This window comes from Hemiscyllium ocellatum, chromosome 4 (assembly GCF_020745735.1).
Source record: "Hemiscyllium ocellatum isolate sHemOce1 chromosome 4, sHemOce1.pat.X.cur, whole genome shotgun sequence".
Classification (NCBI taxonomy): Eukaryota; Metazoa; Chordata; class Chondrichthyes; order Orectolobiformes; family Hemiscylliidae; genus Hemiscyllium; species Hemiscyllium ocellatum.
This window is the reverse complement of record NC_083404.1, coordinates 105,710,793-105,728,886: the sequence shown is the minus strand read 5'-3', so window position 1 is coordinate 105,728,886 and position 18,094 is coordinate 105,710,793. Positions and strand designations below refer to the sequence as shown.

General features: G+C 42.7%; 1 protein-coding gene across 2 annotated transcripts in view; it reads right to left on the bottom strand.

Moving 5' to 3' along the window:
- The window catches only part of LOC132815479 (tubulin delta chain-like), an 84,192-nt gene that overhangs the window by 37,735 nt on the left and 28,363 nt on the right, over nt 1–18,094 (bottom strand). For both annotated transcript variants that reach the window (XM_060824441.1, XM_060824442.1), the window contains exons 5-7: nt 12,673–12,810; nt 1,858–1,999; nt 836–1,021 (exon numbers count right to left, since the gene is read on the bottom strand). In XM_060824441.1, coding sequence (XP_060680424.1) covers nt 836–1,021; nt 1,858–1,999; nt 12,673–12,810 — 466 coding nt within the window. The remainder of the gene's footprint in view (nt 1–835; nt 1,022–1,857; nt 2,000–12,672; nt 12,811–18,094) is intronic.

Below are 18,094 nucleotides of genomic sequence, written 5' to 3'. Positions count from 1 at the left end.
TACCCAACAGGACAGTGATTCCCAAACTGAGGATTGGGGCAGTGTTAAGGTTATGGGAGATGGAGGATGTAGGTTTTGTCACTGAAACTGGGAGATTCCAGGTGTGTAATGCCAAAGCATCATGAAGCAACGTGCTCATTCTAAGTCACCCCAATTGTCTCTCAGCATCCAGAACATACTAGGAGTAAATATCACCAACAATCTGTCCTGGTCCATCCACATCAATGCTATGGTTAAGAATGCAAACCAATGCCTCTACTTCCTCAGGAGGTGAAGGAAATCCAGCTCTTACCAACTTTTATAAATGCACTATGGAAAGCATCCTACCTGGATGCATCACTACTTGGTATGGCAACTACTCTTCCTGAGACTGCATGGAATTACAGACAGTTGTGAATGCAGCCCAGTCCATCATGTAAACCAGCCTCTTCCTTCCACTGAGTCCATCAATATTTCCTGCTGCCTCGGGAAAACAGCCAACATAATCAAAAACCCCTCCCATCTCAGTTATACGCTCTTCTACCCTCTTCCATTAGGCAGAAGATACAAAAATTTGAAAACACCAACAGATCCAAGGGCAGCTTCTTCCCCATTGTTATCAGACTTTGGAACAGACCTCTCATATATTAAAGTTGATCATTCTCTGCACCTTCTCTGTAGCTGTAACACTATATTCTACATTCTGTTCCATTACCCTGGTGTACTTGTGTAAGGTATGATTTGACAGGATAGCACACAAAACAATACTTGCGCTGTATCTTGGTACACCTGACAATCATAAAATCAACTCAAATCAAAATCTTTGGCACAGCTTTGGCATAGACTGAATGTCTACCTTTGGGTTCGGAGGTTGCTTACTGGGTACATCAATCCAGCCAGGCAGGAAGCAATGTGTGTGTTCATGTCCGACAAGGAAATTGGCGGCTGTAGAGCTGGGGCATGGTCAATCTTCTTTCCACACAAGACCTGCATTCTGCGCAACACATCGTCATTGTGAAACAGGAGTACCCCATCAGCATACCTACATTAATGTCAAACACACAAAAGAAAAATGACGTTGGATAGAACAGCCCAAACTAGATTTCACATTTGGCTTGAAAAGGAGGCAATGCTGATGTTGCAAAAGGAGACTTCTTCTGAAGGCATAAGATAATTGTCACCCAAAAGGACTCCCCTAGTCTTCTGCACAAAATGTCTTGAGATCTTCTACATTCAGCTGAGAGATTGTGATGACGAAGCCTTAGTTTAATATCTCATCGAATGGGCAACATTTCTGACTGTGGCAGCACTTCCTCAGTGTTACCAATGTCAGGCACCATCATCTGATTCAGAGAGGTCATAAGTCACATAACATCAGGTTATAGTCCAACAGGCTTATTTGAAATCACAAGTTTTCTGAGCCCTGCTCTTTGTCAGGTTAAGTCTTCTCCTGACAAAAGAGCAGCAGTCTGAAAGTTTATGATTTCAAATAAACCTGTTGGACCAGTACCTGGTGTTGTGTGACATTAGACCTTGTTAACCCCAGTCTAACACCGACACCTCCACATCATGATACAGAAGAGGAGAGATCTAGCCACTGAGCCTAACAGGCTGATACAGTTGAGCAAATATCAGGCACTGCACTTAGTGTCTTTCTCTTTCTGAGATATCCTGTAAGATATCCTGGTCGCAAAGGTAAGGTATCCAACATGCGACCACAAGTGGAAGGGAAGTTTAACTTTTTCTATCAGGAATGCTTAATGCTGCCACCTGGTGGCCAGAAATAGAAAGTGTCTGTTCCCATCAGTTTGAAGACCACAAACATTCAGACAGAAAAACAAATGTTTAAAGCATATAACAACTGAGGGGAAATCTTACCTCTGAAGCCAAGAAAGGCAGAGCAGGGAATTGTAATGTTGGAGTGGACTTTCCCCCACCTGGTGTGGAGCGACCGTCACAGAGAGAATGTAACCCACTGGAAACTCCTCCCGGATTGATTCACACAAGTGTGCACCCAATCCTACAGGAAAGAAAATATTCACCGCTCCAGGTCAGAAAAGCTTTCAGGCTCAAGAAGGCCAATGATATCAACAGGTCACTACCTTCCACTGTCTCTTTGGATGTATATAGCATTCTCAGTTGAGAAAGATGAGACATGGAGCTGAAAGCACACAATCGGGTCTGAATCTTCCAGGACAGTCCGAAGGGGCAGCTGCGCTGTCAGAAGAACCATTTTTTAAATGGGCTGTCAAATTAAAGTTCAGTCAGCCCTCTATGGAGATGTAACACCTTGAAGAAGGTCAAGAGAATTGACCTCGGTATGTTGGCCAACAATTATACCTAAACTAGGGGCATTTTCACACCACCATCCATGTTGGCACAGAGGTGGAAAGGCTTTAAAGTTAGGAGGTGGAACCCGATCCAGAAATACTCCTGATTCCTATTTTCAGCGACTTTTGCTGGCACAGGATAAGGGTGTGGCCAGTGAACCTACACTCAATAATTCTACTGTCTCTACTCAGACTCTCCTGATTTCCTTGGAGTCAGGCCAACTTTTACAGAAGACATGCTTTAAGTCTTCTCAGAGGGGCAGGAACCATGAGGGAACCCTATCTGGTGCTGCGAGAAACACACAAAAAAACGTAGGCATTCAGCCTTTCCTGTAATGGAAGACGCAGGCTGAGATTCGAAAGTGCAATATAGACTCATTCTAGCAGTTGTTTGTTTATTCGGTACAAAGGGATGTGCTTGCTTTTGTTTGCTGTTCTTCCAGGTTTTTGAATGCTTATTATCTTATTTGGATGAGATTAAAAACACATAAAGTGGTTTAAAGGTTTCCTCCAATGCCTGTGTTTGATTTAATTTTGTATTGAAAAGTAAGATAGGCAATGTTGATCAAATGTATTTTTATCATGGTTGTTTTAGGTCAATCATCTCAGCTCCAGGATAAGACTGCAGTAATTTCTCAGCTTGGATATTTTCTTATCAACCTGTTGACAGATGTTATTACACAGCAAATGGGACTTGAACATAGGCCATGTGGATCAGAGTTAGGGACGCTACCACTGTGCTGACACCACCCATCAAATGCTCAGGATAGTGTGCTAGGCCCAACCACCATCAGATGTTTATTTTGGTTAAAATTTCAATGACTTGCTCGCAACATTGTATGGTTGATTAGTTATGTACTTAGTGCATACTGGGTGAATACACATGGAAGGGGCAAAAGGGGCATGGGACATTTGAGAGTGCTTTGGACACTGAGAGATTAAGGGCTGGATGACCATGAATACAGTTATGCTGTTTTCTAACTTAACCTTGCCATCCTCCAGTCTCCACTGCTGCCTGCAGATGGTGGGTCTGTCTCCAATCTGTGGCCAACTCCTCAACACAGGAATAGGGCAGGTGCACTTCCCTACAAAGCGAAAAGGATCATTTAGCCAGGAAAATTCCAGACTCTCAATATCCATTTGATGATGAAAATCTGGTGCTCACTATCTGGTCATTTTAATACCTTGTTAAATGTTTGTAGGCAGCCCTTTTGAATGACTCGGAAGCCGATCTGTCTGCCATTTTGATTAGGGCTTTTGTCTTGCCATGATGGTCTGGTCTGATAAACCTCAGGCCATGAGAGGAAGACTTTCAAACAAATGTGGGTTTAATAATTGATGCTCTCGAAGGTTGAGAGCTATGGTCTTGTTGCACTAAAGTGGCGTTATTTATTTATTGATTTGTAATTAGTGGAGTTTTGATTTCTTTTCTACAGTAGCATAGTACTGTAGTTGGTTCATTGTTTATTGTTGTTTTTGATGTTTTGGTGCTATACTTTCATGTTTCTGTAACTTTCTAATTTTGCAAAGAAAAATTTTTCAATAAAAATATTTTTAAAAAATCTTTGTAGGCCCTTATTAGCTACCATATTTTCCTACATTGTAGCAGGAATTGCTCTTCTAAATTATTTATTGGCTGTGAAGCACTTTGAAAAGACCTGAGCTCACGGAGAGCACGATGTAAATGTAGGGTTTGAACATTTTCCTCATGAAGTTTGACAGTGGCTCAGTTCATCAGTGGTTGTACAGCCTTCAATTATCAAGGAGGGAAGCAAAGCAGATTATATAATGGGCTGAGTCATTAAAAAATGCAACTTTACATAATAGTTTAGCCTTACCAACAACACCTGGTGACTTATGGGGGAAATATCATGTCTGGAACTGCAAGTCCATGATGTAGTATCACTGCCTGTCTTCATAAAAAATTACTTTCACCGTAATTTCTCCTGTTGTCATTTTTGAAGACAGATTAATTTTGCCTCTTCCTTTTCACCACATTGATGTGATTCAGTGGATTTGCATAATCATATGGTATTAACAGAAAAAAAATCACAAAACAGTAAAGTGTTCTTTTTCTCAGCCCTGTTATGCTGAGCATGGTATGAGTTAAGTGGGGCTTATTTTCACCTTTGAATAGCAGCAAGACTCCTATAATGATTTGACATGTAATAAATGAGCAGCTCTAGGTCACCTTGAGGCCTCAAATACTGTCCCACCCTGTCCCTACCAGGTTCAGTTAGAGAAAGCATTACAATTGTGGAATGGGAGGTGTCCCCTAAGTGTCAACCACTCAGGAATCCCTTGAGGCTAAGAAAATACTGATCATGTCTTTGGTAGCCTTTTCAGTTCCATTGTGTGTAACACAAGCTCTGATTACAAAACATTAGTGTGCAGGTACAACAAGTGATTAGGAAGGCAAAGAGAATGCTGTTGTATTTCACAGGTGCGATCAAATATAAAGTTAGTGAAGTTTTGCTACAATTATAAAAGGCATTGCTGACCACATTTGGAGTACCATGGGGAGTTTTGGGCTCCTTAATTTAATGATGTGGAGGTGCAAGTGTTGGACTGAGCTGGAAAAAGTCAGAAGTCACTCGACACCAGGTTATAGTCCAACAGAAGCCAGAAGAGAAAATGCTGGAAAATCTCAGCAGGTCTGGCAGCATCTGGAAGGAGAGAAAAGAGCTGACATTTCGAGTCTAACTGACCCTTTGTCAAAGCTTTGTCAGTTAGACTCGAAACGTCAGCTCTTTTCTCTCCTTCCAGATGCTACCAGACCTGCTGAGACTTTCCAGCATCTTCTCTTTTGGTTTCAGATTCCAGCATCTGCAGTAATTTGCTTTTATAGTCCAACAGGTTTATTTTAAATCACAAGCTTTTGGAGCGCTGCTCTTTCATCAGGTGAAGTGATTAATTTACAACAGGATATAATTGCATTAGAAGCAGTTTTGACCTCATTGCATCCCTTGATCCAAACATGAATAAGAAGAGCTGAACACCAGCGATGAGGTGACAGTGGCAGCCTTGAGATCAAGGCTGCGTTCGGCTGAGTTAATGCCCTTGAAAGGGTGAAGTCAACCAGATCTGCTGGTTGATAGTTATACCTGGGACAAATGTGGATGGTCATAGTTATTTTAGGTCAATCATTCAGCTCCAGGATAAGACTGCAGTAATTCCTCAGGTTGGATATTTTCTTACCAAACTGTTGACAGATGCTATTACACAGCTCTGGAGCAGATGGGACTTGAACACAGACCATGTGGATCAAGAGTTAAGGACTTTACCACTGTGCTGACACCACCCTTCAAATGCTCAGAATAGTGTGCTAGGCCCAATTGTCATCAATGTTTCATCAATGACAATCACCACCCCCATCATAAGGTCAGAAGTGAGAATGTTCACTGATGAGTGGACAATGTGCAACATCGCTCATGATAATTAGAAATGCAGAATTTTACACTATAAGAGGAAGCTATTTGACCCCATAGTGTCTGTAACAGCTCCTTCACAGACCAAACTTAATCCGTTTCCATTTGTAGCAAGGTCTGGGCCAAGACTTGGGTTTTTCAGATCTTTATTCTTTCACCAGATGTAAGCATTGCTACCAAGAGCAGCATTCATTGTCCATCCCTAACTACCCTTGTAATGAGTAACTTCCTTGAGCACTTCAAAGGGCAGAATGGCCCTCCTTTCAGACTTAATCCCCAAACGTTATTTTCAACATTTTAGTTAACTATCTCTCTTTGAATCAGTTTTTTAAAGATATTTGGTTAATATTAAGGTTGAGAGGCAACTTAATAGAGACATATAAGATAATCAGAGGGTTAGATAGGGTGGACAGGGACAGCCTTTTTCCAAGTATGGTAACAGCGAGCACGAGGGGTGTAGCTTTAAATTGAGGGGCGATAGATATAGGACAGATGTCAGAGGTAGTTCCTTTACTCAGAGAGTAGTAAGGGTATGGAATGCTTTGCCTGCAATGGTAGTAGATTCACCAACTTTAAGTACATTTAAGTCATCATTGGACAGGCATATGGACGTACATGGAATAGTGTAGGTTAGATGGGCTTCAGATTAGTATGACAGGTCAGCGCAACATCGAGGGCCGAAGGGCCTGTACTGCGCTGTAATGTTCTATTTAGCCTATTCACTGGTTAACCATTTCCCCATCTTCAGATCTAGTTTCTGAATGTACTTTCAATACTTTGGTTAACCATTTCACACGTTTTAGCCATACTTGATTTTTGGACAGTCATGCTCCACGCTCACTGGTTGGGTTATTTTCCATTCGGATATTTTGATGAGGCTGCTCAGCTTAGGGACTCTCCTGTACTCCAATGGCAGTCCCCATTTCCTACTCTCACCCAGACGTTTCAGACACCTTTTGGGCAGTCCTTAGAAGTGCAGCTAAGTAGTTTCAGGCACAGTTCAACAATACCGGAAGCCAGCTAGAGTGTCCACCTGCACCTAACCAGTGCTTCCTGCTACCATCCACTCAGCTGCCAGCTAGCAGCATTCAATCTGTGTGCTGTCCCTTAACTGGGTGGTGAGCAGGCAACTGGGTACTTAAACTAGCGGCTGTAGCTCTGAATCTTTTTGCTTACTCTTGGCTGCCAGCTGATCTGATCCTCTGCAAAGAGTTACAGCTGAAGGGCACCTCTGGGGCCTGGTCATTTGACTGAGATTTCAAACTTTTGCCTTGTCATTCTGAGCTTAGTGCATTGATAAATTATATGAGAGGCCTGACTGGATGCCAGACCTCAGACTGTGGGTACCTGTTAATTTCTATGATGAGGGGAAATTATTACTCAATGTAACGTGCCATGTCACCATATTTAATTTGGCTCAATTTTCTTGACCAGTCCTACCTGTCCATCGTGGGGTGGCACGGTGGCTCAGTGGTTAGCACTGCTGCCTCACAGCACCAGGGATCCGGTTCAATTCCTGCCTCAGGTGACTGTCTGTGTGGAGTTTGCACGTTCTCCCCGTGTCTGCATGGGTTTCCTCCAGGTGCTCCGGTTTCCTCCCACAGTCCAAAGATGCCCTGGTTAGGTGAACTAGCCATGCTAAATTGCCTGTACTGCTAGGTGCATTAGTCGGGGTCCCACCTATCCGCTCCACCCTCCCGACTGATCTATCAAAATGACCTCCCACCTGCATCCACCTATCACCCTCTCCCCAGCCCCACTCCTTATTTACCTCCATGTTCCTGATAAAGGGCTTATGCTTAAAAAGTCAAATCTCCCGCTCCTCAGATGCTGCCTGACCTGCAATGTTTTTCCAGCATCACACACATTTTGACTCTTTGTTTCTGCCATGCCAGGCTAAGCTAGTTTCAGGGTTGTTCAATAGCTCTAGGTCCCAGTCAGCAGCTGCCTGGATCCAGTCAGTCTCTCTGCTACCTGGTCAAGTACCAGAAGGTGGTTTTCAGTCTCTGTGTCATTCCCTTATCTGGATGGAGGATGAGTTGCTGGCCATTCAGTCTCCCCAAGACACAGCACCCCAAGTCCTTCTGTTGTTGACCCAGAGCGATATTTTTTCTAACTTGCTCGTGGGGTGTGGCACTGGATGGGCCAGCATTTATTGCTCATCCCAAATTTCCCTGCAGAAGTTGGTGGAACTGTCTTCTTGAACCACTGCAGTCCTTACTGTGTAGGGACAGCGAGGAAGGGAGTTCCAGGTTTTTGATCCAGCAACAGTGAAAGAACAGCAATATATTCTCTTTCTAAGAAAGGATAGTGTGTGACTTGGTTGTGTTCCTCCATTTCTCTTTCTAGATGGCAGAGGTCATTTTGGAAGGTGCTGTCAAAGGAGTCTTAGTGAGTTAGTGCAGTGGATCTTGTAGATGGTACACAATGCTACTAACATGCATAGATGAAGGGAGTGAATGTTGAAGGTGGAGCCAATGATTGGGCTGCTTTGTTCTGGACGGTATCAAGCTTCTTAAATGTTGTTGAACCTGTACTTATCCAAGCAAGTGGGGAGTATTCCATGATACTCATAACTTGTGCCTTGCAGAGGGTGGAGGGACACTGTGGAGTCCAGAGGTGAGTTACTGACCTTAGAATCACAGAATTGTTACAGGTGTAACCTTAGAATTACAGGTGTAGAACAAGGCCATTCATCCCCATCATGTCTGAACGGCTGTCTAAGCATTTTAACTTGATGCCAATCTCTCACTTTTTTCTCGCAACCCTCCCAATTGTTTCTGTTGAAATGATTACTCATTGCTTCAGTTGAACCTGCCTTTATTGCATTCCAGACCCTAACTACGCTTGGTGTAAAACGATTATTATCACTTCGCATTTGCCTCTTTTGTAAAACACTTTCAATCTGTGCCTTCTGGATGTTGCTGTGTTCATGAGCGGGAATAGTTTCACCCAATCCACACTGTCCAGACTCCTCAATTTCCTCTCCGAGAAAAGCATTCCCAACTTCTCCAATCATTCATCATAACTGAAGTCTTATCCATGTAACCATTGTCATGAACTTTTTTCTGAAACCCACTCATATCCTTCATATATTGTGGTACTAGAATTTCTAGCCTCTAACCTGCTCTCGTATCCAAAATTTCATTTGGTTGGTCTGGTCCACTTCAGTTTCTGATCAATGGTAACACCCAGTATGTTGACAGTCGGGAACTTAACAATGATAATGCCATTGAATGTCAAGGGTTAGATTCTCTCTGAATGGTTGTTACCTTGGATGTTTCCCTTTGTGGGAAAGACGAGAACTAGGGGTCAGAGCTTAAAAAATGAGGCATGTCTCACTAAAGAAGTAGATAAGGAGAATTTTAACTTTGAGTGGGTTAGTGATCTGTGAAGTTCTTTTCCCCAGTGACCAGTGGAGACATGGCCATTGAACACGTTTAAAGCCGAGGTAGATTGATTTACCACTGTTTAAGATCAGAGAGCTGTTGGCATCTGTGGAATTGAATCTCAGTGCATGCAATGCAGAATCAATGCCTAAAGGAAGACAGAGGGGTAAACAGCAAAGACTCACAAATCCTGCTTAGCTGCAGTGTCTGGTGCTGAACCTCCCACAAACAGCAAATAACAGGCTATTACCTCGCTCGTGCATTCCCACTTGTTTTATTATCCCATGTAAAAAGCAGCAAGGGAGAGGTCACTTTCTTTCTCAAGTGCTTTATTCTAGACACAATAAACCAGATTGTATTCCTTAACTGAGCATGACCAGCTTTTATGCTCTAGGCAGTTTAGAGGGGAAAGTAATTTTATATTGTCTGTTCTTGAGACACTTCTATTAAATTTCTGGTGTAAAATATTATGTTACTAGTTCAGGTAGGTGATAATCACCCCCTCAGTTGTTTAATGCCCCTTCCTGAAGGTGCTTTCTCACGTAGCTGCTCTCCAGCTCAAATGCAAACACCCTGCTCCCGTGTCTGTTTGTCAGCTATATCAGCTAAGACAATGAAAACAAGTTGAACATTTAGTGTCAAGCTGTGCAAAATGTTGCAGTTTAGGAGAAAGAATGAGTAGAGGCAATATAATTTAAAAGATACAACTGTAAAGGAGGTGTAGGTTCAGAGAGAGCTGGGAAATCATTTCCACAAATCTTTGATGGTGGTAAGCTCTTAAAAGGCAGGTAGGATCCTGGGCTTTATTAGTGGAGCCACAGAATACAAAAGTAAAGTAGATCAAGTAAAACATTACAAATCACGCAGGTGCAGTACTGCTCAATGCTGGTGTTCACATTTTTGGACAGAAGCAAGGTCTTGCCAAATCTACATAGGATATTTAAAGAAGAAGCTAGGATTGTTCTTCTTAGAACAGAGAATCATAGTACACTACAATTCAGAAGCAGGCCATTCAGCCCATTGAGTCTGCACCGACCCTCTGAAGAGCATCCCACCCAGATCCCATCGTTTACCCGTAACCCTGCACTTCCCATGGTTAATCCACCTAACCTACACATACCTGGACACAATGGGTGATTTAACATGGCCAATTCACCTAACCTGCACATCTTTGTGTCTGGGGGGACCCACACAGACACAGGGAGAACATGCAAACTCCACACAGTTGCCTGAGGGTGGGATTGAACCCGGGTCCCTGGCGTTGTGAGGCAGCAGTGCTAACCACCAAGCCACTGTGCCCAGGGAAGATTAAGATGAAACAGAATAGAACAGTTCAATATTCACAGGGTGGGTTTGACACAGTCAGTAAGAAATACTTAGCAATAGAACACAGGGAAGACTGAAGAAAACTTTCCAGACACAGTGAGTCTTAGAAAAGGGAATTGGATATAAATTTGAACAAAAAATATTGCAGCACAACAGGAAAGAGTTGGAATAAAAACAAAAATTGCTGGAGAAACCCAGCAGGTCTGGCAGTATCTGTGGAGTGAAGGCAGAATCCTGTGACCCTTCCTGCTAATGAATTGAATGAGTTGGGCTGTTGAACTAACTGGACAGCTCTTTTAAAGAGTTGGCACAGGCACAACATTCCCAATGACCTTCTTCTGTGTCAAACACTAACCCTGAATTTCCCCAGCTCTACAGTGAAGGATATTTTCCCTTTAAAAAACAAAAGATAAAGAAGATGGAGATAGGTGGGGATGGTGGGGGGCATCAAGATCAAGGGATAACAGTCTCAGAAAATGTGGTGAACCATTTTAGGACTGGGATGACGAGCAATTTCTTCACTTAGAGGATGATGAGCCTGTGGAACTGTCTATCACATATGGTAGTGGAGGCAAAGCCACTGATATATTTAAAGAAGAAATAGATTTCTAAAAGTGTCAAGACGTATTCAATCTTAGAGTATGTCCTTGATTGCTTTCAGGCTCATCCTTTTGCCATTGCTTCTCACAAACCTCGGAGAGTTGCATCTTGTTGGGTAATTCACTTAATTTGAGGAAGGCACTCATCTGTTAAATGAAACAGTTACTGAATTCCAGAGCATAGCAAGATGATCCTTCAAGTTGAATCTTGAAGATTCCACATTCTACCATAGCATTCTACTTTCTTCATTGGGTGTGCTGCTCTTGACAGTAGGTTATTCGAGACAAGTTGGGTTGTTCATCTTACAGCAGAGAAAGTTATGAGACAATTATCAAGATATTTAAAATTGTTGAATGTTTTAATAGAGTAAATAAGAATGAAGTGTTTTCAGTGGCAGGAGGGTCAATAACTAAAGTGGGCAGCACAGTGGCACAGTGGTTAGCACTGCTGCCTCACAGCGCCAGAGACCTGGGTTCAATTCCTGCCTCAGGCGACTCACTGTGTGGAGTTTGCACATTCTCCCTGTGTCTATGTGGGTTTCCTCCGGGTGCTCCGGTGTCCTCCCACAGTCCAAAAATGTGCAGGTTAGGTGCACAAACACTAATGCCTGTAGTGTTAGGTGAAGGGGTAAATGTAGGGGAATGGATCTGGGTGGGTTGTGCTTCGGCGGGTCGGTGTGGACTTGTTGGGCTGAAGGGCCTATTTCCATACTGTATGTAATCTAATCTAAAGGACAATGATATAAAGTAACTTGTTAAAAAAAAAAAGAGGTGGCACAAGGAGAAAATGTTTATAATCTGGAATACAGTGACTGAAAGGATGGTGAAAACAGATTCAATTATGATTTTAAAGGTGAATTAAATAAATTGCTGGAAAGGAAATTATCGCATGGTGATGGAGAAGCAGTGGGGAATGGGGCTAAGCTCTTTAACAGAAACAGCAGAGACAAGTGGTGCATGACTTCCTTCTGCATAAGCTATTTCTACAATTCTATGCTACATTTGAGGAAAATTAAGAATCAGATGGTTCTTCACAGCCTAGACCGTAGTAATCCTGTGAAGCACGTTGCTGGAGTTTATGGCAAATGCTAATTCACTGTATATTTTCCACTCATAGCTCGACCTTGCTGAGGCAGGAATGATCTTGTAAGAATGGTAAATATTAAATATGGCACCTAGGATGCTGGAGACTTTTCCTGTAATCCTCACGTGTATTGAGGGGGCTAGGTCATCTTACCGTATTTTCTGATTTAGGTTTTCATATATCCAGACACTGAAAAACCTGCAACTGGGAGAGCGATGACGCTTGTTTAAAGTCAGGTGACAGTGAAATTTTCACTGGGAAACTCCCCTGCTCCTCAAAAAAAAATTCAGTGGATCTTTCATATTAATCTAAACTGGCAAGCAGGGACCTCACTTCAACAACTCACTTGGCAGTACAACATGCCCATAATTGGCCTGGATTATATGAAGAAGTAATGGTGCGCAGTTTGAGCACAGACCATGCGTCTCTAGTGGAGCTTTCACAATATGACACACAGTTCAACATAACAGAGGTCAGTTGAAACTACTTCTGCCTGCCAGCTGTTTGATTAACCTTTGACCTGTTTGTTTTTCTCACCAGATCCTGTGCCACCAGTCAGACTGTGTAACAGTACGACCCCACTGTAGGCATCACGTCGCTCCACCTCCTTCCGGAAGCTGTCCAAAGTGCGATGGAGCAAACTGTTGTCATCCTCTCTCTTCAGCCCATGATACCCTGTCAGTAGATTGTGGCTCGTTAAGTTTCTAGGAATCCATATGAATCCTTTACACGCAATGTAATCCTGTTTGAACAATCACTACAACCAACTGATCAAAATAGTAGCAATTACTGAATTATACTGTTGACAGAATAGAATCAAATAGGTATATTCAAGGCCGAGTCACGTGGATTTTTGATAAACAGGGGAGTCAAGGGTTATGGAGGGGGGAGGGGACAAGATAGCAAAGTGAAGCCAAGACTACAGCCAGCTCAAGTCACAATCTTATTGAAGGATAGACCAGGCTTAGAGATCCGAAAGCAGAGTCCTGGCTCTCAAATTATATGTAAATAGATTTATAGAATGCACAGAAGGAGGCCACTCAGCCAGTTGTGGCCATATCAGCTCATGGCAAGTGGACACCACAGAGTTCCACAGCCCTGCCTTTTCCCCATAGTCCTGCAAACTTCTTTTTTAATTCACTAGTGGGACAGGAGAGTCACTGGATGGCCACCTTTGATTGCCCACACCTGGTTACCCCGAGAAGATGGTGGTGAAGCAGCCTTCTTGAACCACTGCAGTCCAGGCAATTCCCTTTGGGAAGCAATGAATGAATCTGCCTCCACCATATGCACATTCCAGATCCTACTGACTCGCTTAGTAAAAATGTTTCTTTAATCACAATGCCATTTTTTTTTGTCAAACAACTTAAAGCTATATCCTCTGGTTATTGATCCTTGCATCAATGGCAATTATTTTCCCTACCTACTGTGTCCATACCTGGCATGATATTAAATATCTCTATCCAATCGCCTCTTCTCCAAGGAGAACAGCCCAAAATTCCTATATAACTAAAGTTCTAATCCCTAGAACCATTCTTTGTGCTATAATCTCTCTATTTCTTTCAAATCCTCCTAAGGTAATGCCAAAACTCTGTGCAATATACAAGTGAGAGCAAACAATTGTTTATGCAGGATTATCATAACTTCTGTGTTCAGCTCTGCATGTTCCTATGTGTTTTGTTTTAAACCACTCTCTCAATCTGCCCTTCCATTTCAATTACTTATGTATGTATGCCCTCCACTTACACCCTTTATGTTGATGTGCTCACCCATTCTCAGCCCCAGATGCAGATGCAGGAGTCCCTCAGGGCCAGAAATCTTCAGTTGCTTCATTAATAATCTTCTTTTCAGGTCAGAAGTAGGAATATTTGCTGACAATTGCATAATGTTCAGCATCATTCACAATTCCTCATTTACTGATGCAGTTCAGGTCCAAACTAGAACAGTATCCAGGCTTGGTCTGACAAATGGCAAAATAGCATTTGCACCTCACAATGCCATGTAATGACCATCTTCAACAAGAAACAGTCTAACTAGCTACAGGACATTTAATGGGATCACCATCGCTGAATGTCCACTATCAAGATTCTGGGAGTTACCATTAACTAGAAAGTGAACTGGACCAGCAATTTAAATACTGTGGCTACAACAGCAGGTCAGAAGCTAGAATGCCTGTGTGAGTAACTCACCTCCTGACTTCCCAAAGCCTGTTCAGCTGTAAGGCACAAATGAGCAACGCGATGGAATACTCCATACCTGTCTGAACAAATATAGTGCCAACCATAGTCAAGAAACTTGATGCCACCCAGTAAAAAAAAACAAATCTAATTGATTGACATCACATCCTCAAACATTAACAGCCTCCACCATTGATGCACAGTAACAGCAACATGCACCATCTACAAGATGCTCTGCAAAAATTCACCAAGGACTTTGACAGTATCTTCCAAACCTGCGACCACTACATCTAAAAGGACAAGGCAGTGGATACATGGAACATTGCAAGTTCCCATCCAATCCATTTTACATCCTGGCCTGGAAATTCAGTGCTGCTGGGCCAATATCCTGGAAATCCCTCCCTAATGGCATTGTGAAGGTGCCCACACCAATGGTCTGCAGCACTAAAAAGGCAGTTCACTACGACAGAGTCATAGAGATATACAGCATGGAAACAGATCCTTCGGTCCAACTTGTCTATCCAACCAGATATCCTATATAAATCTAGTCCCACTTGCCAACATTTAGCCCATATCCCTTCAAACCCTTCTTATTCATATACCTATCCAGATGCCTTTCAAATGTTGTAACTGGACCAGCCTCCATCACTTCCTCTGGCAGCTCATTCCATACAAAACACCTTCTGCACGAAAAAGTTGCCCTTTGGGTCCTTTTATATCTTTCCTGTCTCACCTTAAACCTATGCCCTCTAGGTTTGGACTGCCCCACCTCGAGGAAAAGACCTCACCTTTTTACCCTATCCATGCCCCTCATGATTTTATAAATGTCACCCCCCCCCCATCCAGCCTCCGATGCTCTAGGGAAAATAGTGCCAGCCTATTCAGCCTCTCCATTCTCAAGGTCAGTTATTGGTAGGCAATTTATGGTGGCCTAGCCAGCAATGCCCATGTTCTTCCATCTAATACGCATCACTTCACAACTGCATGAATTTCATTTGCCATTTGTCAGCCCTTCCTGTTGATCTCCTTTTGAATTGTACCACTGTTCTCCTCATGGGTACACTGAACAGTGTAGCTTGGTGGATACCAGAACTGATTAAATAACTAGTCAACCACTTGTTATTTGTTGCTCAGCCTGTCCTACTTTACCACCATGAGTGCCATTTAGCACACAATGTCTAACCTTTTCTCAAACTTACACAGCTCAGGGGATATAATCTTCAACAGATTGGTTATATGATTGTCTGGATTGGAAAGTTGAGCTCCCCTAAGGACTAAGAGACAGAAGCTTCTTCCAGTGTAAACCCAGATGTGACATGTTTGATTCCCAATTTGTACTTGGTTGCTGTAAGTTATTTCATGTTAGACAGCAACTACTTTGATTTAGAGAAAAAGAGTAAAAATCAACCAAGGGTTCTTACTGCTGGGCACGAAGCAGTGACCCTTAAAGTGATTATGTGTAAATATCATTCAGCGTGAATAAAACTAAAAATGACACACATTCCTTTAAGGTTTGTGCGAAGATTTGTAGCTCGGGTGCTCGTTGTTGTGGTTCTGTTCGCCGAGCTGGAAGTTTTTGTTGCAAACGTTTCGTCCCCTGGCTAGGAGACATCATCAGTGCTCTGGAGCCTCCTGCGAAGCGCTTCTTTGATGTTTCTTCCGGTATTTATAGTGGTCTGTCCTTGCCGCTTCCGGGTGTCAGTTTCAGCTATCCCTAGTAGCCACACACTCAGACAACAAGCAACATGAATTTGACTGGGAAAACACTACTATCATAGGGCAAGCCAGACAGAGAACAGCCAGGGAATTCCTAGAGGCATGGCATTCATCCACAAACTCCATCAACAAACACATCGACCTGGACCCAATATACCAACCACTACAGCGGACAGCTGAAACTGACACCGGGAAGCGGCAAGGACAGACCACTATAAATACCGGAAGAAACATCAAAGAAGCGCTTCGCAGGAGGCTCCAGAGCACTGATGATGTCTCCTAGCCAGGGGACGAAACGTTTGCAACAAAAACTTCCAGCTCGGCGAACAGAACCACAACACATTCCTTTATTTTCTTTTCAAGTTAGATCCCCCCTTTCAAAAATTACCATAAAATTGGCATCTACCACCCTCTCAGGCAGTGCTATCCAGAACACAGCAATCCTATACTTAAATATCTATTGACGTCCCCCATATCAAAATAACCTGTCTCTTCTTTTTACCAAAAAAAAACTAATAAAGGGAAAACTGTTTACTCTAGCAGAATTTAAAATTTTGAATACCATGACACACCAGTGGTAGGGAAACTATTAGGGAAAATTCTGAAGGGGGGAATTAATCTTCATTCGGAGAGGCAAGGTTTGGCCCAGGATAGTCAGCATAGCTTTGTCAGATGCCTCAGGAATCTGACTGAATTTTTCAAGCAAGTGTCCAGGTCTGTTGATGAAGGTAGTGCAGTTGTTTGTATGGAATTCAGAAATCTTTGACAAAGTTCCACTTGGGAGACTGACAAAAAAGGTAGAAGCACACGAGATCAAGGGTAACTGGGCAAGTTGGACCTAAAATTGGCCTAGTGGCAGAGGACAGAGGGTAGTGAAAGGGGGCTGTTTGTGTGACTGGAGGCCAGTGTCCAGGGGCATATAAAAGGGATCAGTGCTGGGTCCCTTTTGTTCATGATAAATATAAATGATATAGTTGAGAATGTGGAGCGGAGGGAGATGATAAGGAGGTTTATGGATGACATGAAGATTGGCTGGGTGATTGACAGTGAGGGAGAAGCTCTTAGATTACAAGAGAATATAAATGGATTGGTCAGAAGGGCAGATTAGTGGCAAACTGAATTTAAGCTTGGTAATTGTGAGGTGCTGCACTTTGGAAGAAATAACAAGACAACCGAGTACTGAATAAATGTTAGGATGCTAGAAAACTCAGGAACAGAGGGATCTAGGGGCGCTTATTCACAAATCCCTGAAGATAGCAGGGCAGGTTAATAGGGTAACTCAGAAGGCGTACTGAACACTATCCTTTATTAGTCGAGGAACAGATTATAAGAGCAGGGAGATTATTTTGGAGCTGTACAGAACTGATCAGGTCATAGTGGGAGTACGGTGTGCAATTCTGTTCAACACACTAAAGAAATGATGTGATTGCATTGGGGGAAGTGCAGAGGAGATTCACCAAGGTGTTGCTTGGGATGGAGCATTGTACCTATGTAGAGAGGTTGGATAAACTCAGGGTTTTCTTTCAAGCAGAGAAGGTGCTGCTGGGGTGAATCGGATTGAGGTGTATAATAATGTATTGTGAAGGGCATGATCAGGGTGTAAAGAAATCACCTGCTCCTCTTACTTCTGAAGAATGGCCTCTGCTGTTCAAAAAGAAGGAATGAAGCCTGTGGGCTTGTAGAGATTAAAGGGATAAGAAATTGCCACACCTGTGCCTTGCTGCTGAAAGACAACTCTCAAATCGGCATGGCAGAGGGAAGTAAGTCTGTTCGAGAGCTACCAGTAGCTTTGACTTGTTCTTGTCACGCAACACATCTGTTAAAAGTGCAGTGCACAGATCTCAGTTAGTGCGGAAGTCCTTTCTCTTCAGTTCATTATGTTTACTGTCTATTACGTACTGTTTACATTAATTTTGTTTTAAAGTAAACATTTTAAAATTTGAAATATTGTCCGTTGGTTATTCCTGTTCATCATTTAACTTTTAATTAAATTAATTAATCTTTTAATAAAAGTTTTCTATATCCACAGGGATCATAGATTAGAGGATAAGGAAGATTGATGGCTT